Below are 22316 nucleotides of genomic sequence, written 5' to 3'. Positions count from 1 at the left end.
TCATCGTCAATGTTTTGTTTTAATTGGGGAATTGTCATCACACTAAGGTACCGTTGACTCTTCAGACATCCCCACAGAAAAAATCACAAGGTGTAAGGTCTGGGCCAAGTTGAAAATAGTCAAGGAAAATACTTTACCGAAAACTCAATGGAATACGTGAAGATGATGTGAGACTTTTGGTTCCACAGTTGCATGAATTTGAAGGATATAAGATAAAACAGCAGGCCATAGATGCAACAAGATGGGGCACCATGCCATATGTCGCACGTCGAACATAGTTTACTGGCAGTCAAAAAAATGTTTCCCAACAAATTGATTTCTCGCAAAGGTAACATCCTTCTACCATCAAAAAAGCCCAGACCTTACCTTTCGATTTTTTTCTGTAGGGATATCCAAAGAATCGAGTGTACCGTGACTTTACTGATGAAAATGCCCCAATTAAAACAACATTCACGGTGAGGTACCCGCGATCCCCCGACGCAAGTGTCAGCGAGTTTTCCAAAGTTCATACAGTCGATTGCACGAGTGCCAGCGACGAGACGCAGGTCATCTGGATGATGTAATTTATTAAAAAATAAATAACATTAAATTGTTTGTTAGGCTGAAAAAAATAAAAAGAGAATAACATTTATAGTATTATTTTTATGAATTGAATAAGTGCGTAAATTTTTTGCCCATCCTGTACTATTGTCACTGTGACAAACTACGAAATTCGTGGGAAATTAAATTCTTTGACTGCACCTGCAAATATGTTTCTATGAATTTGCTAGTGTAACAGATTATATTACACTATCTTCCATTGCAATAATTATCAGAATAGTAAATATTTCCGAAAGGACTGGAACCATTTCTTTTATTGTTGTAAGTTTTTAAATTGTTTAAATGAATTATTGCACCTACTGTAATGTCAACTCTTCTATCATTAGCAAAATGACAATAGTGCTATGAGTAAAAATAATTAGTAAATTATTATCTAAGTAAGCGTAGGTATATATACCTACTTATATTGCTAAGATTTGTAAAGATCCACGAGTAATTTTACAGTAAAAACTACAGTTTTTAAAATTTAATTTGACTTTTTTCTGATAGATCTTTATAAAACTCGGCCTAATAGACAACAGATAAGGTATTAATTACGTTTTCAATGTAAATAATGTGTTCAAATCGCATTATTTTATGTTTATATGACAGTTCAATAGGTATGTATTTTTAGTCTTACAAAAAGTTACAATATAAACGGGTAGTGGAATATTTTTGTCTGAAACAAATAAAATGGTTGTTGTTATTTTTAAAAAGTGTTATCATTTCGACGTAAATATTTTTATCAAAAAATCGAGAATTGTTGTTTGTGTTTACGGGTTTCAGCTAAAATATAGAAAGAGTTGGACCTTGCCCCCGCGGGCGTGCGGCCGTCAGACTCGACTCGTTCCAATCACACCTAAAGCTAAAAAACCAGTATAACAACGTTATCTGGTTACGCATAGTCATTATGGATTTCGAGGTTACGATTATACTGGCTCGTTGAAGAACTCTAATCGCTGCAACCAAAGGAAATACTTGTTTTGCGCTCGCGCCACGCATTCGTACGCCGCTTCTTCCCGCGAAAACTCGCGCGCAACCATGTCTCATTTGAAAGTTTTGCGCGGCAATTTCGTAAAGATCCTGAACTCTCCCCCTAAACTAACCCGTAAAACTAAAATACTTCGGAATGTGTTAAATAACAGGTGCTTCGCTACGAAGACTGCTCCCGTCGTCGAGGGCAAGTATTTGACTTCGACATGGGGTGAAATTGAAGTCGGGAAAGAAACTTTGACGGATTACGTGTTTCGGGACGTCGAGTTATGGTCGGATAAGCCTTGTGTGGTGAGTACTTTTAATTTAATATTTATATTTGTTTGGCAGAATAAGTATTTTTTGTACAAATTCCATAGACATTCTTGTGTTAAAAAGAAACCAGTTATTTTTAGGGTTCTGCATTGTTAATTTAGTGTTCAATTACACCTGCGTAAGTAAATATGAGTAGTTAGTTTGCAGGAATTGACTTGATATAAGCACGCGACGAACTAAATGCAAGCTAATAATGCACCGAACAATTAATCAAATGACGGCAAATGAATGCACGTGCATAACGTGTATTGCATTGCTCCGATCATTAATTTAGTTATTTACATGCAGTACAAAGTTCACTGCTCCGCCATACGGATGCTAGATAATTATAAATAGTCCCTATCCGAAGGTTGAGGCTACGGTATAACGCTTGGCAGCCACGCGGCGGTCTTGACAAAAAATTCAACATAACATTATAACATCTCTTCCGCAATTTTTATGGACCAAGGTAGCATCGGAGACATGCCTGTAAACAAAACGAGACCGTTAATTATGTTTAAAAAGTAAGGTCGCCTGTAATGATCTGTGAATGCTCCAGCAAACTTGTCATTTGACCCTTTAGCAGTGAACGTGTTAAACTAACATGATCAGTCTGCCGTGATATTTAGCGCCCATGCGTTAACTACTAAATACAGACATCCTTATTGACGATTCGTTCGCTCGCTTCGTTTCAATCGAAACTGAGATAATGACCCAGTTTCCGTTTTCTGACCATCGGGCAGTCGGTAAAATAGGTGAAATCCATTGTTAATTTTATTTTATACCAAAAAGTTTTCCAAAGTCCAAGGTTCCTCTCCAGACATAACTTTTAATACCTGTCCACATACTCGTAGGCCGTCTTAAACTCTGCTGGGGTAAGGACCCCAGCATAGTTTCCCAAGGGGGCACATAATAATTTGGGGCCCTTTTAGAAAGTAAAGAAAGCTAATTAAATTAACATTTTTCTACAACGCTCCTCTATTTATTATGTGTAATCAAATATACTGTTACTGTCTATCGTTCGGGGCCCCCTGAGGATGGGGCCCCTGGGCACGTGCCCGGTGTGCCCTTATGGTAACGACGGTACTGCGTATGTGGCTATGTCGGTTAGTCTGGCGTCCTATTGATAGCGTGGCTGCGGACCCAGTGACTGTAAATAAACAGTAGACTTCACGCGTAGGTGTGTAGTAATTGCAGATTAGTCAGTCGCAAATAGAAAATGCAACTAACCCGCACAGTGCATAAACCGACTGCAGTTTGCCAGCTTCATTGCGATATTTTGCAAGGTTTCGTGTTGTAACTAATCAGTTTCCCGTGCAATTAGAGCATCAATGATAATTTTTAGGGTTCCGTACCCAAAGGGTAAAACGGGACCCTATTACTAAGACTTCGCTGTCCGTCCGTCCGTCCGTCCGTCCGTCCGTCCGTCCGTCCGTCCGTCCGTCCGTCCGTCCGTCCGTCTGTCACCAGGCTGTATCTCACGAACCGTGATAGCTAGACAGTTGAAATTTTCACAGATGATGTATTTCTGTTGCCGCTATAACAACAAATACTAAAAACAGAATAAAATAAAGATTTAAATGGGGCTCCCATACAACAAACGTGATTTTTGACCAAAGTTAAGCAACGTCGGGAGTGGTCAGTACTTGGATGGGTGACCGTTTTTTTTTTTTGTTTTTTTTTTTGTTTTTTTTTTTATATGGTACGGAACCCTTCGTGCGCGAGTCCGACTCGCACTTGCCCGATTTTAGTTATTATCATGAAAAATACATTACTATTACGACCGGAAATTAAGGGTTTGAGGACTGAGTTCGATTTAATGATAAATAAACTGCGTGTCGGCTTTGGACCGACTTCAAACATATCAGTTGCTAACGCATATAAAAGGGATAAGAGTTCATTTTATAATTTTAAAAATCGTTTTTTAATTTTTACTACTAACTAATTTTATTTCACACAGGTTTTTGAGTAGCGGAGCTACATGTGAAACACACTCAAAATGCCACGCCTTTTTCCTGGCTCCTATAGTAATTACGGTTGATTAGGTAACTTGTGTGTTTGGGAATTGTTTCAAAGTCGTTTACGTGAGATGGAATATTGCCAATTCAAATCGGTAGAGCAAGAATCGGTTATCTCAATATCAAAGGTGACTGACCATTGACCCGATTTGTAACGCTATCTAATGATTTGACTGAAATTATTAAGTTAAAGTTAGGTTTACCAACTACCTACGCATTAAGCGAACGAGGATGAAAAACTAAAAATTATAAATCTACTTTTTAATTTTCGTAGAGCTACGACCGACGTCTACGATTAACGCAGGTCGGGAATAATAAACATTGTTACGTAAAATCTACTAGGTAGGCCACCCATTACCGATAAACGAATACCTAGTAATAAATAAAATATATAGCGAAGACAGATAATGATATACTATCAGAGTGCAGATTAAGGTAATTTTAAATTAGGTAGAATTACCTTGGTAGGTATCTTCTTCAATCCGTACTTCTGTTCCGTGCAGCAACCTCGTACGCCTTTTTTGCGGGATCAGCCCACAATCAGAAACGCGACAACCGTTAACACCGCGCAACACACTGTAAACAAAAACATTTTTCATGGATGCATGAATAAATTGATCTAAATGTGATCTGTTTGCGTCACGCGACCAAAGTACGACTTTGTCGTTATGTTTCGATTTTACGATTCAGTAATTTGTTTTCTGACAAAAATATAATACCTACACTCTTTTCTATTATTATTATTAGCCAAGAACTAAGCGCGACTCGGTAAACTATTATTTTCTTGGTATACCTACCTTCTAAGTAGGTAGGTACTTTTGCAACGGACTCTACTTCGCTGGAGTTAACAGTAGAGTTCCTGACATATTTAGGTACATACGTTTATATACTTACTGTTAACTCAATGTCTAGACTAGCCTATAATTTTTAGAAGTAGGTTCCTAAGATCCTCGGAGATCTTCTTTACTTTAGAATCGTAAATAATCTTACGTACGGTATGCGAGTTTACTAAGTACTAAGTTGTTTAAGCTTTAACGACCTGTGTAATCATAATCAATATATGTCATAATATAAGATTATATCCAGACATGCGGCGCATCCGGGCGCGGATACGACTACAGCATGATGCAGCTGATGATCGAGCGCTGCGCCAACGGCCTCGCTGGAGCCCTGAAGATGAAGCCAGGAGAGAAGATCGGGCTCATCCTTCCCAACCTGCCCGAGTTCGTGGTCCTCATCTACGGAGCTATGAAGGCTGGCTTGGTTGTTACGTTTGCGAATCCTTTGTACACTGCAGGTGAGTGCATTAGTAATTCTATGGTTTGGTAATAAGGTTGATAATCGAATGCTGTAAATGGCCTCGCTAAGCATCGGAAATTGAAACGTTGCGAAGATAGATCTCACCCTGCCTGATTTGCATGCGTTCATTTAGTCCTAATCTTATTTTTCCATTGTCGCTGGTAAAATATGTGATAATTAAGTGATAGTACTCTTCACGGCAGTTATCACACTGGGTGCATCCGGAAAACATAATAGTGATGTGAAAACCGCCTGATGTTTCTTCCTGACCTAATTCCATTTTACATTCCTAATTGACGTAGGTATAGTAACTAGCAGTGCAAACATATTTATCAGAGTAGGAGACCTCCCTCCGACAAATAGTTGCAATTGAATGATGCAGTTCTAAAGTCCACCATAATATTGACTCAATGATAATGAGCTGCATGTAGGACATGTAGGTGACATGTAATAATGATGGTTTTACTTTAGGTACATATTCGTTTTTGTCGGTAGGTATTAGGCTATTCTTATTTGTAAACAGGTCAGTGACTTACAGTAGGTAGATACCTAGATGCAGTTAGGTACGTTGTAACACTTGTAGTCTTGTATATTTGCGCATATTGTGCTAAGTTTTTGCATTTATTTATTTAATGTAACCAGAGTAATTGCTTGGTGTGTCTTTGTTAGGTGGCTACCTTTATTTACCAATGTTATATATTTCTTTTTACCTAAATTAGATTTCGTTCCAGTGCAAAATTAGAACATACTCTGATAGGAAAAACTTTATATAGGTACTCGTACAAATTATAGCTATGGCATACCTATGTAATGAGTAGGTACTAGTAGGTATGTAACATTAAGCAAAATGATGATATTTGATATTCAGGTAAATCGCAATCTGATAACATCTATATATTTGAGTTTATGTGATCGAATAATGCTTTTATAATCACTTTTAATGCCAGTAGCAAGGTCATATTTTTGCTGTGGTCACATGTTACCTATGATGACTCAAATAATACTTACTAACACCACGATGCCTACTCCATTAAATTAAATTAAATTTGCATGCTTCTTCAAGTGAAATGTACGCATCAAAAATTACTGTCCACCTATGTTCATCACTACATTTTTGCAAATAAATATCTTTATCTTTTTAGTAACCTACCTTGTTATGACATAAATTAATTTATTGTATGTATAATTACTTTAGTTAATTAGGTTTTTAATGCATAATCGGTACAGGTATGTTATCTTGTCAGTGCCGTTAGGGCGATTGAGCACTACAATGAATTTTACTGTCCGGAAGTCTGAGTTTTCATGGTCCGATATGGCATGAAAAAAACGGATGATTGGCTTGTGCACTTATCCGTATTTTTACTCGCAGGTGCGGCGCAGTGGCATGAAAAAAACGGATGATTGGCTTGTGCACTTGTCCGTCTTTTTACTTGCAGGTGCGGCGCAGTGCTATGAAACACACACCCCCCCTAGCCCGCCCCCCCGCCCGGCCAAGTCATGAATAATACAAATTCCAGACGCAGTGCACAAGCATAAACACGTTTTTCATAGCTGTCATCTCGGACTGGAAAAAAACGGTCCGGAATGGGGAAAAGTAAAATGTCGGACGGTAAAATTACGTGTAGTGCACAAGCTACTATATACATTTAATGGCGTGCCATGTCGGACCGTAAAAACTCGGACTGCCGGACAGTAAAATTCATTGTAGTGCACAATCGCCCTTACTGTGAAACAGGGACCCACCCGGTATCCCATTCGAGAGTTTCGGAAGCGGTATTTCGTAAGGCTGTGCTTACCAAAGTCGCTGCTAACTAAAATCCTTTCGTTTGGCTTTTTAAGCACTTCATAATACGGGTAAGCTGATATCCGTCCTACGATATACGACCTATATCGATTATAAATTATGACGCTTATTCCATTTTCAACTTTCTCTTCGTAAAAATAGAATCAAATATTGCTTATTTGTGTTTAAAGTGAAGGACTGGTTGACAGCATAGATGGAATTTGGAAGGGGATACCCTTTCATTTTAGCGGTACCTCTCAAAAGGGAAACCCATTCCTAGAGCTAAGTCAAATGAATGGGTAAGTAATTCAAAGGGAAAGCCAATCGTTGGGGCTATTCGATAAACGACTAAGACAGATAAAGGCTTTTTTCTGGGAAGGGGTTAACGGTTGACGGGTCCCTGCTGTGAAATTATATTTGGGTATCATTAGTCGCCTTAATTTATCTGGCAAATTAAAAAGTTTCAGCAGCTGTTTCACCTATGATTTAGATTATTTATGATTAGGGCTTAGTAAACAATGCTAAAGATCACTAGTAAACATGTCTCTGGGTCTCTAGATTCTAAAGATAGGTACTTACTTAATTTATTAGGAAGTCACCAAAAATTAGAACACGTAAAGTCCCTAATAATTAATAAACGTTTGCGAACTTGATAAGAGATGCACTATTTACGCTAGAATGGCACATGTATTAGGTATATTGGCGCAAAATAAACGCACCGAGATTATTACCAATTTTAAAGTCTGATTGCGCCTCCAGAGCCAACAAGCTCGACTGCCTCCTAGCCTTACTGGTCGATAGTGACCTAGTGACCCTGCCTACGAAGACGGAGGCCCTGGGTTCGAATCCCGGTAAGGGCATTTATTTGGTATATTTGTCACGAATATTTGTTATTGAGTTATGCGTGTTTTCTATGCAGGATTATCGTCGCCTATTTACTAATACCCGCTCTTATCTTATTGTTTTCGGGTCCCCTTGCACACTATCTTATATATAGAGATCTTTTGTGCAATTACCCCCTAGAAAAGATCCGTCAACTACTCAAGAGCTTTTCCCACCATATCCATGTGCCGGATGATGGAGCTCATGGGTAGCGTTTTAAAGTCCTTTGCTTGATCTGTGCAAGACTGTTCCCAAATATTTATTCATAATTTATGGAGCGTTTCATTCATCTCGTGCTGTTGATATCAAGGTATCATATGTTTTCTAGACTGCACACAGACATGCTTTATCTCATGACATGTGTAACTTTATATCTCGGAACAATCTGTAGTAGTCGCACGCTTTGTTTAATGAGTAAACACCACTTAGCGCCAAGATAATTATGATAAAAGAGGTAATTGTGGCTGGTTCAAGGTTCATATAATAATAATCGTAAATTGCTAGTGACACTGCTCACTTGATAATTGCTTATATAAGTAGTTATATAGGTATATATAAGATAGTCCAAGATAAAATCAGAATGTTTCTGTTTAGACTACCTACCTATTCATTGACTGATTATTCAGAGATGGTCTTCAGACTAAATTGTTTTAGGGATTAGAATTTTCGTGCTCTCATCTTCTCATTATCTACTTAGATTGCTTCACAAGCTAAATATTAAAAAGCCCAGGACAAACTAAGAATCTTTAAAGTTCAGATTGGCTGCAAATATCTGACCATCAAACAGCAGAAGAATAAGCTCGATCTTTTTCGGATTATACTTAAGGCAATACCAACTCGCTACTGACATCATAAAGCTATCTCCTTTACCCTTGTTAAGACCAACCAAGAGTGAAAGAGCCCCAGCGCCGCTGATTACTGTAAAATTGTGAGCTTAATGCTTACATGTCTCCGTGTCGTACATTATGAGTAGTGATCTTAGAGGATATAACCAACGGAGACGCCATGTCTAAAATTTTCGGTACAAAATAGTCTGCCGTTTTTTGCGGGGGAGGGGCACATCAAATGTATAGGTACGTCATGTCAGATAAACGTCAGTCCATACATATGGTTGACATGTGGTTGACCATTGGCCGCCTATTTTCGACAGAGGGGAACGCCTGTTAATGGCGGCTCCATTGTTAATTACTCCGAGGTAGTGATTGCAAATCCGGACATACTAAACAAAATCCGGATTTTCGGATTATGCTTCGGCTGACTTCCAAACTTCGGATAAAATCCGGATTTTGGTGATAAACAACAAATTTAACGAAAAATTGAGTTACAACCGCAATACTAGCTATATTTATACCAAAACAATACTTTTTTATTGTATTCTACATGTAAATACTTATGTAAATTCTGATTATGTAAAACAATCCGGATTTGAAAACGGATCGGAAATCGCCGTGTAGGTAAATCCGGAATTTCGAACTTCGGTTAATCCGGATGCAATCACTACCTAAATTATGAGTTTAATGCTTACAATACTTATGTATTTGTTTTGCAGACGAGGTGAAAAGGCAATTCACGGATTGCAACGTGAAATGCATCGCCACCATCGAGATGTTCATGCCCGTGGCTACCGAGGTGGCCAAGTCTCTCAAGGACTACAAGGGCACGATTTGGGTCGGCAGCGATATTGAACACCAGGATGGTAATTACTACATATATGTGACGTTCTCAAGCAAAAGGTACCAGATACAACCAATTTCGTTCTTATGTTAAGCGACAATGTGGTACCTTTTGCTTGAGAACGTCACATATTTTGATCCTATAGGGCATGTCCATATTTGGTATCAGTGTTAGTTCCGTAATTACTTAGTAAGTGCCTGTGTTTGTATGTTTCTGTGGGTCATTTAATCTTGAAAGCTGGCTAGCTAGAATCTAATGATGGCATAAAGCTGATCTGTTGAAAGAGAAACATCTCAACCTCATGAGTTCGAGTTTGTTACAATTGGAGCCGTACGGTGTACGGTTGGAGCCGGTAAAGGTTTATTTGACGTTCATAAGCGCATTGTAATATGCCTACTTGAATAAACTATTTTTTATCTTATCTTACAATCGTCTTGATGTGTTAGTAGATGACTAGACTTATATCGACCGGGATATGGACCGTGATTATCTTTTGTATTTTGTTTAAGTACTTTTGTTTTGTATTGTTTTAGTCTTGGAGGATATAATCAAATGGAGACGCCTTGTCTGTAATTTTCTGTACATAACAGTACCTATGCCGATTTTTGCGGGGGAGGGGCACGTCAAATGCATACATACACGTAACGTAAAAATAGCCATGTCAGATAAATACGTCAGTGTAAGGGATGACCATTGTTCATAGAGTTTCGACAGAGGGGAACGCCTGTTAATGGCTACTCCGTTTGGTTATATTCTCCAAGGTTTTAGTAGATGACTGTTATAAGAAATATAAACACATTGCATCAAAAATTATATTTTTTTTGCCAAATAAGGATATGTATGTTTCTTGTCCTCTTACTTTTTTACTACTATTTAATAGTAAGTTGATAGCAAAGTAATCAATTTACAGGTGTGTACGGACTGAAGCCCCTACTGATGGCGGACCATGAGGCAGACCTGCCCGAGGTGAACGCCGACGATGTCTGCCTCATCCCCTACTCCAGCGGCACCACAGGCATGCCCAAGGGAGTCATGCTGACGCACAAGAATCTCGTGTGCAACCTGAAGCAGGTCCAGTGGCCGAAGATGATGAAGTATGAGGGAGAAAAGGGTAAGATTTTTTTTAATTTTGTTTGCTGGAATATGTTGGCACACTTTAAAATCCACAAAGAACACTCGCTTCCAAAGAACGCCCTCGCTTAGCATCTTCGGTAGGACAAGCTTTGCATTGTAGAATTTAATATTCAAGTTTGCCTGAGGTTGTAAGTGAAAATCGGAATAGGATTAGGAATAACCGCAATTCATGTGTTTTCATTTCGTAATAATATGCATAAACAAGACTCATAAATACATTAATTATCTAATCGGCATCTGGTATATCCTAATAATAACGTGCATTGGGCTAGTGCGTGTACTTTATGATATTATTTCTGTGTTTCAGGCAAAGGTGACGTGGTGCTAACGGTGCCGCCATTTTTCCACATCTACGGGTTCAACGGGGTGCTAAACTACAACCTTGCCATCGGCTACCATGTCGTCAGTATGCCTAGGTAAGTACATAACTTTTTTTTACATCTTTTTTTAGTGTTCCGTACAAAACTTTGTTCACGGAACACTTATTTAAGTTATAGATCCTCGCTTCCAGTACGGGCGGCCTACAACTCTTATTACAGTTATTACTTTGTTTTAAATTTTGCATTTTCATGAATATTTCATACGGCTCAATTTTGAGTGATACCTCTGTCCATCAATGGTCTTTCACTGGGATGTTTTCACTATGCCACTCATTGTAGGTAATATATATTTTTTAGATTTACCCCAGAAGACTACATCAAGTGCCTGTCGGAATACCAGCCCACGACGTTGTTCGTGGTACCCTCGCTGCTCGCGTTCCTCGCCACGCACCCCTCGGTCAAGAAGGAGCACTTGCAGTTTGTGGAAACCATCATGGTAGGCGCGGCGCCTACTACGGACAGCATGCTGGAGAAATTCCTGCTTAAATGCGAGAAAACTAAGGATGAGATCCGTTTGTTACAAGGTTTGTGTTATTAAAGCTATAGGACATGCCGACATTCGATTCGTATTGTAATGATTAGGTATGCGCAAAAGCGGCATATGCGCATATATTTAAACTTAGCTGCGCCAAACAGTCTGTCGGCGCGATTCGGGAAATGATTTAGACATTCACTAGATATGAAATAGTAAAGATATGTGACGTTCCACGGCAAAAGGTACCTTATGGCGGCTGGTGCTTACGCTATTATTAACGCCGCTCCAATATTCAGCCGGGGCAATGGTACCTTTTGCCGTGGAACATCACATATCTTTACTATTTCATATCTAATGAATCTCTAATTCATTTCCCGAATCGCGCCGTGTCACTGTTAAAACTTTCGCTAAATTGTATTGTATGGGAGTTATGGGAAATTCCGAATAAGTCAATTTACGATATCACGTAATACTTCGGTGTTAAATTGAAAATATGAACGCGGGTTCTGGTGCTTATTACTAAAACGAACAGGCAAATACGAATGTTTCAAGCTAAATTATCTCTCCACGAACAATAAACATACCTAATAATAAAGGCATTTATTTTTATTCGTCATGTATGTATAGGTACGTAGGTACCTATTAAAGTATCGCACTCAGCTATAGGTAAAGTGTTGTTTCGAGAAAGTTAAAAGCAGATGGCGTATAGTACTTTTGTATAAGTATCTCTATTATCTATCATACATTAAAGAGCGATAAAAACGAATACCGTTAACTACTTAAATATTTGAATTTCGTATTTATGAATGCCTTAGCGGTGCCGATTATCCATAGATCTATCAAGAAAAGGATTGGTACGGCCGTACCTCTTTTGTTTTGCTCGACTAGAGGGTAGTGCAGAGCTCCTAGATCGATCTACTCCTATCCATCCATCTCAGTAACCGTCGTTGAATAAATCCCAATAATTTGAATTTTGTTTACAGGTTACGGCATGACAGAGAGCGCACCAGTAGCTCTGATGACGCCGTACGTGTACCCGTACAACAAGGTGGGGTCGGTGGGGCAGCTCATCCCCAGCACGCAGGGCAAGATCATCTCGCTCACCACCGGCGAGATGCTGGGCCCGCACAAGTCGGGGGAGCTGTTAATTAGGGGACCGCAGGTATGCACACACGAAACTGCAGAAGTTGGGGTTCGACTCACTTGTTAGTCAATCGAATTTGAATCTTGTAAACTTCGGCTTACATTGCATGTTTGGGTGGCAGCGCAGCACCTATGAATAAAACTACAAATTCATTTTTATGTTTGTACTCGTATTCACTATATCTCCCTATATTCGTAAAGAACTCTCAGCAACAATAAGATAATATTCTTGAATCGTTTATAACGTACTTACCCACGCTTCAAATCAATATAGGTAATGTAAAACAAGTAGGTACCTATTTATCGGTGTTCTAACACTTCTAACGCTCTTAAATGGCGCAGGTAATGAAAGGCTACTGGAACAACGAGGCGGCGACCAAAGAGACACTGGACGCCGACGGCTGGCTGCACACGGGCGACGTGGCGTACTACGACGATGACCAGTACTTCTACATCGTCGACCGCACCAAGGAGCTCATCAAGGTCAAGGGTAACCAGGTACGAGATGGGATATATATAGCATGTACATGTTGGTTCAACACACAACAAGGCGGCAACCTAAAAGACACTGGACGCCGACAGTTGGCTCCACACAGGCGACGTGGCGTACTACGACCAGTACTTCTACATCGTCCACCAAGGAGCTGATCAAGGTTAAGTTAAGGGTAATCAGGTAGGCTCAGTTGCAACAGGTTACTGTTTCCTGACGGGAGCAGCGCATGCCACTAGCGAATGGATGGGGTGCCGATCTTCATTTTCAATACAAACTTTAGGCGGATGGAGATCAGCGAGTAATTGGACGGATTTTTTTACCTTTGCGGGCCAATTTCTCCTGGATAATTAAAATACCTACTCGACGGCAGTATCAATATCAACAGCCGGCGTTAAGAGATATACCTATGCTATGCATCTCTTTATTCACACGGGGTCTACATCGTACCATCTCTTGTGAGATAAGATAATAGTCGATCGGTATTCGACTAATTATTGCCACTGGTTAGACAGCCGACTTAACTGCCGTCTATAAGTAGTTTTCTCTAGCGTAGGAACCTCATTTTCACGTTTAGCCTTTTTCTTAAACTACTGACTTTTACTGAAATGTTATTTATATAACGTCTTTTGTCCCAGGTATCTCCTACGGAGCTGGAAAGTGTCATAATGGAACTACCAGAAGTAGCTGACGTGGCGGTAGTAGGCGTGCCCCACGCTTTAGCCGGCGAAGTGCCCCGAGCGTTCGTCGTTCTCAAACCCAAAAAGACTCTCACAGAGAAGCAAGTCTACGACCTTGTGGCGTCTAAACTGACTAGGTACAAGCACCTTGAAGGAGGAGTCGCCTTTCTAGACTCTATCCCAAGAAACGCTGCCGGTAAAATCATGAGGAATGAACTCAAAGTTAGAAGGTTCACTCCTAAGAAGTGATGTGTAAATAACTTAGTATTATAGCAAATTGTATAGAAATACGAGCTGTGATTTTTAGTAGGTATAATTATTTTAATGGTTGCAGTAGAATTTAGTGATTGTTTGTTATTGTATAGTTTATTATTATTGAAAGGTATTATAGGTTTTATGTTATTTGTTATGTCCCTGACAATCTTCCATGAAATGTATGATGGTCAAGGGCAAAGTATGAATGTAATAAATTGTTAATAGGTAAATAAATGAAATAAAATTATTACAATTCATTGTTTAATTTTCTTATACAAAAAATCCACTGTATTCTGCACACAGACCCAATAGCTAAATTATTTGTCTAAAACATGGGCCCCTAAACTTAACCCAGGTAGCTCCAGGCTTTAGCATTCTTTCATGGGCCAGATAGTATGGCTCTTTTTTGGTCCGGATGGGCAAGATCACAGGTTACAGTTTGAAGAACCATGATCTAAAAAATGTCAAATGGTGAATCATTTATGATTAAATGCAATATTTGTAGGCTCGTTTTTCCTGTCTAAATGAGAATTATAATTATAACCATTCCAAGTGCAAAAATTGTCTTCAGCTAGGCAGTGATACTTCCTCTTAAATTTCCAATGTATTTCACTTTAATGGTGTGCTGACTTGCTAAAATAGATACTTCACACATGTTGCTTTTAATTTTTCCCAATACATTAGTATTGATGACTGAATCATGATCAGTCCTCTTGATCAGAATAATGTCCAATTCTTTATTATTCTTAAGTTATAAATACCATGTAAATAATTAAAATTTATGAATCTCCTCCTTCTGTATCCTTCTCTACGCTTTCAGTCTTAGCCTCCTCATTTTTCTCAATTTCTGGTGTATCTTTTACTTCTTCTGATGGAGTTTCCTCTTGACTAGGAGCTTCAGCTGGTGGTTGGGGGAGCCCTGAACTTATGTCAGAAATGGAATAGTTATCAGACTCAATCACAGGTTGTGGAGCCTCTTTTTTCTCTTCACAGGCTGGAATTTCTGGTTCTTTAGTCTCTTCTTTTACAGGTTCCTCTAGTTTAATGGTTTCCTGGTTTGATTCTTCTTGGATTATATCAGTATTATTTTCAACAGTTTTTGGAGAATTGCTATTTCCATCTGTATTGTCGCTTGATGATGAGCTTTCTTCACTAGATGTTGACACCTCAGAAATATGCTTAGGTTCTTCATCTTTCATGGTTGAATCTGAGCTGCTCTCATCTGTGGACACGGGTTGTTCCGTGGCTGGTTCCTCCACTGGCTTAATTTCAGGAGTATCATCAACCTTTTCAGGCACATCTTCTTTTTGTGGTACCTCTTTTTCTGATTCCGCTGCTTGATCTATTAGCTTTTGTTCAGTCATCTCTGCATCATCAACTGTTATTTCTGGGATGACTAAGACTGGACTCTCAGACACATCTGATTTCATTTCAACTTCAGTTTTAGTTTCATCTGATGCTTCTGCTGTGTCAATAGAGTCTGCTTTCTCAGTAACTTCAGCCACAGGTATTATTTCAGGTATTGTAGTATCACTAGTTTTATTTTCTGGAACAGGTTCATCAGTGCTGACATTCAGCTCTGGTGGAGTAACAGATTCATACTCAGTAGGTGTCTTATCCTGAGTTTCCATTGGAGTATTTTGTTTAGCTTGAAGGCGCGCCTCTATGTCATCTACTGAAATGTGTGTGTCTGAAGAGCTTGGCTGTGGTTCGGAACTTTGTTGTTCCGCATTCTCCTTCCAAGACATATCCTCCATCTCAACATCGACGTTATATTCCGAGTTGCTGTCGGAGCCGTTCACAACTGGCTCTACTGCTTCTCCATTCTCAGGCTCAGGATCAGGATGGCGCTGAGCACCGGGCTCACGTGTGCTAACAACTAGTATGTTCTTCTCTATAGCCCTCATGAATTTGTCTATTCTATTGTACTGCTTACGAGGGAACGTCAGGAGTTCACAGATTCTTTGAACGGTGAATGGTGCCGATGTAAAAGCGTCTAGGCGTTCCAGCAAGCTGTTTTTCATAATGTCATAGTTAAACGGGTCCACGTTGGGGTACGGCGGGATGTCGATGCCCGGGGTAGTCTCGTAGAAGTCAGTTATAACGTTCAAGAGTTTCTCCTTGAATAAACATTTCACTAAAGGCCACTGGTATACGGGATCACCGGTACGCGCTACGTATGCTAAGTATTCGTTGAGTTCCTGGGGAATAGTTTTAGGCTTTCGCTTTGAAAAGTCTTCTAAGAAATGAAATACTTCTTCGGCGTTTTCCATTTTGAATCGTTTTATCACAGAAATAACTGAAATAATCGCTTTTTATTCAGAAGAATTCACAAAAAGACAAGAAAGAAGGCAAAGCAAAGCTGCTTTTTTTGCAATGAATGAGTGAGTCGGTGAACGGTGAATGAATGTTTTTACAATGTCAGTCAACGCCACAGACTATGCTCAAGTGCACTCCTTTTTAGTATAGCACACCATTATTTCTGTAAGCTTCTTTTTACACGCATTATGCAGAGGCTCATTACTGTTAAATCACCAATATTCACCAAACCGAAAAACCAACTCTTAGTAACAAAATCTATAAATTAACGTTAAAAATTATAAAAACATTACATGATTTGGATTGAAATAATAATTATATTAATTAAAATCATGCGTGAGTCGGAAAATTCTGTTCATTGATGTTTGAATGATTTGAATCTTAGTTTCATTCATTCGTGCATTCAATTTTGAAATGTCACTGTCATTGCTAACCTAAAAACTCAATTGTTTTCTTCTGACTAAAATATTTTTTCTTAAAATATTTTGTTGTTTACTAAATTCCCGAGCAAAATGAACGTCTTATTTAGAAGAAGTGTTATGCCATTATATAATAATGCTTTAAAAATATCATGCCGTTCTTTTGCGGATGCTGGAGTTAAGGAAAAAATTGATAAATTGGTGAAAAACAACAAAGTGGTAGTCTTCATGAAAGGTGTTCCTGATGCGCCGAGATGTGGATTCAGTAACGCTGTTGTGCAGATAATGCGGATGCACGCGGTGCCATACGACAGCCACGATGTCCTCGCGAACGAAGATATTCGACAGGGTTAGAAATTATTGAGTTCAGTTGTGTAACTCTTGACAGATCTCTTACGTTTAAACTTAACTGTTATTCTTTTAGATACTCAAAAGATTATCTTTCCACTTTGTTTATGTTAAGTTAACCTCCAGAATTCCCAATGCAATTGTTTTATCTTAGAATGTGGAACCTTCTATTATTCCAAAAAGTTCTCAAATAAATTTGAATTTGTACAATATTTTGTACATATGCTTTTAATTATATGATTTTCTTCTGGTAATATTTCAGGCATCAAAGATTACTCCAACTGGCCGACAATTCCACAAGTATTCATAAATGGAGAGTTTGTAGGAGGCTGCGACATCATGTTGCAAATGCACCAATCCGGAGAACTTGTTGAAGAACTGAAGAAGGTTGGCATTAAAAGCGCTCTGCTGACAGCGGAAGAGAACAAAAAAGAAGAAGCCAAGTGATTTGGGTAATTCTTTATGTAGCATAATTTATAAGGTCCTCAAAGATGTTATATACCTATTATTGTTTTAATTTATCATTATTGATTATCTCACCTGTTGTGACTGACGTATGTAATAGATATTAATGCTATATAGTTGTATTATTTAGCTCCCCGCAGATAAATAGTTTTAGTCAAGAGGAGTCGGACAAAAATAATTGTGGAAACAAATTCCATGCTGAAGTGCTGATGGACAGACCTCAAATTACGTTTAAGTCCCAACTCTACAATTTTGATGATTTTATGATACTTAAGTTGTTTTAATACATAAATTACAAATAATTTTCATTTCAAATGATTCTTGAGTTTCCGATTTCAATATTTTTGTTGCTCGAGTGAACTTAGAATAATGTGACGTTTTCAATCAAAAGGTACCACATCATTGATGGTTGTCAATAAGGTTGATTTCAAAGTAAGCCTATATGCAAATCGCGTCTTATTGACAACTGACAATAACTACTTTAATTAAAATAACCTTTTGGTTGAAAATGTCACTAATGGTCATGTAATGAAATAATTTTTCTCTACAAATAGGTAACATGATTTCAAAATTCAATTTTTAAATTATTTTATTGAACACATTTACCAAACTATTTGCTTGCAATCCTTTTACATGGACCTCAAATGGCAATAGTCATCACTACACATCGGTAACTCATGGCATTTAGGTAGCACTTAAAAGATTAGTGATGAGCACACATCGGTAACTCGTGGCACTTGACAGTTTCTAACAGACTAGTGATGTGACAATGTTCTTCCTATACAAGTCGAGAAAAAGAAACCACTAAAAAAAGGAATTAATTAAACTAATCTTTTAAGTGCTACCTAAATGCCACGAGTTACCGATGTGTAGTCATCACTGTCATCAGTTTAGATGATTTAAGCATGAGCCATCAAGATTACGTTGTATATTATTTTCAACAGAATACAATTGTGCGCACTTGCATAGTTCTTTTAGCACCATCTGGCAAAGGATAGTAAACAGATATAGTCAGCTACAATGATAGCTGACCCCCGTGCATAAAAATTTGTTTGCAAGGGGACAATAACTATCTCTGCAACTGACTGTACTTATCTAGGTGATAGTCTCAATTAGAGAATAAAAAGAAACAATGTGTTTAAGAGCTTTTTATTAAATTAGCTGTACATTCGAGTTAGTATACTTTTTGGGCACATAATTCATTCTTATTTACTGTGCCAATCTTTCTCATACGATATTGGTTGGATTATCAACACAGTCATTATTAAAAGACAAATATGGCAGATCATTTATTTAGAGTACTCAAATAAAAATACTCTCAAAAACGATAATCATATAAAAAATGATAAATAAATAGATGCAGGCAAGCTATGGCAATCTATGATATAAATAATTTGTGTGACACTTCCCTGCATTTACGAATTTAGACAGCTTAAAACTTTACGTACCTACCATCGAAGGACTATACATTACTAATGGCAGTAATTAAAATGAACTTGTATAAATAATATTTTGCTTATAAATAAAAAAATATAACAAAAACATTCTCACAACGTGAATGAGTCTTATTTTGGTGTCACACATTAGTCAAGCCTAACATTAGCACCATTTCCATCTTACAAATAAATGTTTTGTGACTTCCCTGAGAATTTCATATAAAAGTTAAAAATACCTAACACTAGTGTATAAATAGAGATGTCGAAAACGTATTCTACATATGATTTCTCTGATTTGAGCCAAAGTTTATAGTAGTCATTAGGGAGAAGAGTAACGGTGTGAAAGTTAATGGCATTTTTGGTTTGAACATTGCACATACTTAAGTTTATACACGACTGTATTAAATATTAAGTGTCGGCAGATGATGTTTGCGTTACGTTAGCAGAATAGGGCTAGCCGTCAACGTAAGGGAAACATGTCTGCCTCGCGGCCGGCGCGGCATCCTGTGGCTGCTCCCGATGAGATGATCATGACGCGACTCGATCAACCTGCGTCTGAGAACACATTTTAGTATCTAGAAAATAAGAGCACACAATATATACGAAAGTTTATTATTAATAGTCAAAACAATATTAGGCACTGGACCAAGTTGGAAGGAGGCCAGAATATTTGTTGGAAGTGCCACTAAACATTTTCAAAGATTAACACCAGTAGAAAAGTCTAGGTCATTCGTATTCGCTGAGTCTATAAATAACGGAGGACTGAAACGAAAGAAAAGGGTTATTTCTTTGACCCTGATCATGTTTTTTTATTAGGTACTTAGTTAAAAAAATCTACTAAATCCGGTCATTAATTCACATAATAAATACGTACAGCACATTTCAAGAATAGATCGTCGGGTGACGAGCAAAATTCACTAACTAACACCATTGAAATTATTGGACAATAAACCGTGTTACAAGTGTAATAAAGTGCATTGTTACTTTAATTTTTTGATAGTACTTAGTGACTTTTGCTTGTCACCCGACGAGATAAAGCGAGCAGTTATTTGTTGATGGCCTAAATGGCCTGATTAGTTTATGATAAAGAGTACAGTCAAGGGCATTAATTTTCCACCCATCTAGATTTTACATTGGACATTTTATAGCATACTTGTGTATTGAACTAAGGTAACTAAATAGGTTAACAATTAAAGTACACGATCATTGACCGGTGTGGGGTAGCCAGGAGCCCGTGGCATTTTGCCCGGTTTGCCGCCACTGCGCTACGCCACTGTCCTTATGGACGGTCATCCGCAGACAGAACCTGTTATGTGCCATGTACCTAGAGGTCGGTCTCGCCGTAGAGCGCGGTGGAGAAGGCCATGTAGTCGAGCGCGCCGGGCGGGCCGCCGGCGCGGTAGGGCGGCATGCGCGCCACGCAGTACTCCGCCTGGTCCGGCGGCAGCTCGCGGCGCAGCTCCTCCGCCGTGATGTACGGCTGCCAACAACGATTTGCTTACAAATACCGCTAAGGCTTCGTCATGGTACACAAGACGTCAATTATACGTATACATTACTTAGTACCAAAGGTGCAAAAATGTAACATATCGTTGACGTAAAATCTAGACACACGTATCCTATACATTCTAAACACACGGCAGTGTCCAGCCAAGTTCGAAGAAAAAGTTTAAGCCTCTTTTTCAACCTAAGTTGAAGTTGAGTTACTAATAACTAGAAGAAACACAGCGGTCACGTGGGGGACACAAGCGTGTGTCATCTAAAATCTTTCTTTCATTGATTGAACAAGTAAGCTTATGTGTTATGTCACACCCTGAGTGTAAGCCACTTAAACTATTTTCTTTGATCATGGGCTCCGTCAAGCTTTGCGCGGAAAATTGTTTTGAATGCGTCTTGTCAAAATTGACTCAGCGTTAACCCTGAGAAAGATGAATTTGTTAGTCTATTTCTGTAAAACGATGTTACGGTTTGACGACAGAGATATATTCCAAATTGTTTTTTTATTCATCGTGACACATTGCGGAACCTCACTTCAAATGTCGTGAACAGTTATGTAGATAACTACTGCGTAGGCACGAGCCGTACTATTTCTACCTGCAATGACGTAGTCTACTTCTTAAACTTCACTCACTTTAGCGCTCACTGCGTCCAAACAAATCACATTTTAACAGTCAATTTCGTGACGAGGAAAGCGGCGGAGGTGGCGGCGGCGGAGGCGGAGGCGGTGGCGGCGAGGAAATACGAAATGCACACGATTCACACGAAATACACGCATTTTGGAACTCCGTACGGGACATGCGGATTTGGCGCGAGATTCCTCGGTTCGAGTCGAGCGTGCGTAACCGCTCAAACTGATTGATTGTCATCGCCAACGGGAGCGGTCGATGCATTATGTATTTCAATGATATACTGACGTCAAACAAACGCAAATCGCTTTGGCGCGGCAACTCGTTCGGTTGTAAATCATTGCAAATATTTCTCACGAGTTATTGCATTACTGATTTCGCTTAAGATCTGTTTCGGGAAGACATTTTTGAGAGATTAATCGGAAATAAATCTGAATAAGTGATGTTTTCGAATCCAAAAATAAACTAAATAATATCGCGTAGGAAAATCGCCACCGCCATGCAACAGCCGAACAAGAATAGGTACAGTAGGGAGGTTTTTCATACATCTTGATTCTCATGCATATCTACATTATCTACTAACTCAGGGGTCGTCAAACCGCGGCTCGCAAGCCGCATGCGGCTCTTTCGGATTTTAATTTCGGTTTTTTCTTTTTGAGTAATGTTATTTACAGGAAAAATTAATTATGTAGGTATGTTGTGCGTTTAAACCACTTCACAAGTGGATGATGGCTTTTTCAGTAGGTATAGGTAAGGTTAAACGTCCCAGTACTTGATACCTAGGCTAATGCCTGCTGACGTAAGTTTATACATGACATGTACGATCAAGGAATTTAATTTCAGCACCATTTCGTACCTTGTCATGATAACAATCAATATGAGATTCGCTAGGGACCTCATACTATTGTCACTGTGACAAGGTACGGAAATTGTATACCTTAGATTTAATTTTAAGGTATTGTAATGATGATCAAGACTCACCTTATCACCAGCTAAGATCCTAAAGCTGTCGATGACCTGCTCAGCGGTGTCTGTGTCTGTGGATTCCCGAGTCATGAAGTCCAGGAACGCATCGAACGACACGTAACCTAAACAAAAATACAAATTGGTTTATTATTATTACA

At 38.8% G+C, this 22316-nt stretch overlaps 4 protein-coding genes across 4 annotated transcripts in view; 2 read left to right on the top strand and 2 right to left on the bottom strand.

Moving 5' to 3' along the window:
• Window positions 1-1565: 1565 nt before the first annotated feature.
• Window positions 1566-14332, top strand: LOC134796739 (probable 4-coumarate--CoA ligase 1). The gene is made up of 9 exons (XM_063768936.1): window positions 1566-1863; window positions 4971-5181; window positions 9398-9544; window positions 10433-10633; window positions 10964-11072; window positions 11334-11560; window positions 12495-12673; window positions 12997-13152; window positions 13783-14332. Exons 1-9 carry the CDS (start codon window positions 1621-1623, stop codon window positions 14071-14073), a joined length of 1764 nt encoding a protein of 587 aa, XP_063625006.1. The 5' UTR covers window positions 1566-1620; the 3' UTR covers window positions 14074-14332.
• LOC134796730 (serine/threonine-protein phosphatase 4 regulatory subunit 2) lies at window positions 14172-16468 on the bottom strand. Its single transcript, XM_063768924.1, has one exon. The coding sequence runs from the start codon at window positions 16350-16352 to the stop codon at window positions 14859-14861; it is 1494 nt and encodes a 497-aa protein (XP_063624994.1). The 5' UTR covers window positions 16353-16468; the 3' UTR covers window positions 14172-14858.
• Window positions 16469-16812: 344 nt separating this feature from the next.
• Window positions 16813-17742, top strand: LOC134796888 (uncharacterized monothiol glutaredoxin ycf64-like). Its single transcript, XM_063769091.1, has 2 exons — window positions 16813-17166; window positions 17428-17742. Exons 1-2 carry the CDS (start codon window positions 16911-16913, stop codon window positions 17610-17612), a joined length of 441 nt encoding a protein of 146 aa, XP_063625161.1. The 5' UTR covers window positions 16813-16910; the 3' UTR covers window positions 17613-17742.
• Window positions 17743-18763: 1021 nt separating this feature from the next.
• The window catches only part of LOC134796795 (alpha-actinin, sarcomeric), a 52750-nt gene continuing 49197 nt past the window's right edge, over window positions 18764-22316 (bottom strand). Inside the window, exons 18-20 of the mRNA XM_063769016.1 lie at window positions 22174-22280; window positions 20391-20546; window positions 18764-19621 (exon numbers count right to left, since the gene is read on the bottom strand). Coding sequence (XP_063625086.1) covers window positions 20391-20546; window positions 22174-22280 — 263 coding nt within the window. The 3' untranslated portion in view covers window positions 18764-19621. The remainder of the gene's footprint in view (window positions 19622-20390; window positions 20547-22173; window positions 22281-22316) is intronic.

This window comes from Cydia splendana, chromosome 14 (assembly GCF_910591565.1).
Source record: "Cydia splendana chromosome 14, ilCydSple1.2, whole genome shotgun sequence".
NCBI lineage: Eukaryota > Metazoa > Arthropoda > Insecta > Lepidoptera > Tortricidae > Cydia > Cydia splendana.
Note: the sequence above shows the minus strand (reverse complement) of the source record. Positions and strands in the feature narration are given on the sequence as shown.

Coding starts and splice junctions, on each gene's coding strand:
- LOC134796739 (XM_063768936.1), top strand. CDS start 1,621: ATGTCTCATTTGAAAGTTTTGCGCGGCAATTTCGTAAAGATCCTGAAC. Junction 11,073..11,333: donor CATGTCGTCAGTATGCCTAG/GTAAGTACATAA, acceptor TATATTTTTTAG/ATTTACCCCAGAAGACTACA. Junction 11,561..12,494: donor TGAGATCCGTTTGTTACAAG/GTTTGTGTTATT, acceptor TTTTGTTTACAG/GTTACGGCATGACAGAGAGC.
- LOC134796730 (XM_063768924.1), bottom strand. CDS start 16,352: ATGGAAAACGCCGAAGAAGTATTTCATTTCTTAGAAGACTTTTCAAAG.
- LOC134796888 (XM_063769091.1), top strand. CDS start 16,911: ATGAACGTCTTATTTAGAAGAAGTGTTATGCCATTATATAATAATGCT. Junction 17,167..17,427: donor GAACGAAGATATTCGACAGG/GTTAGAAATTAT, acceptor GTAATATTTCAG/GCATCAAAGATTACTCCAAC.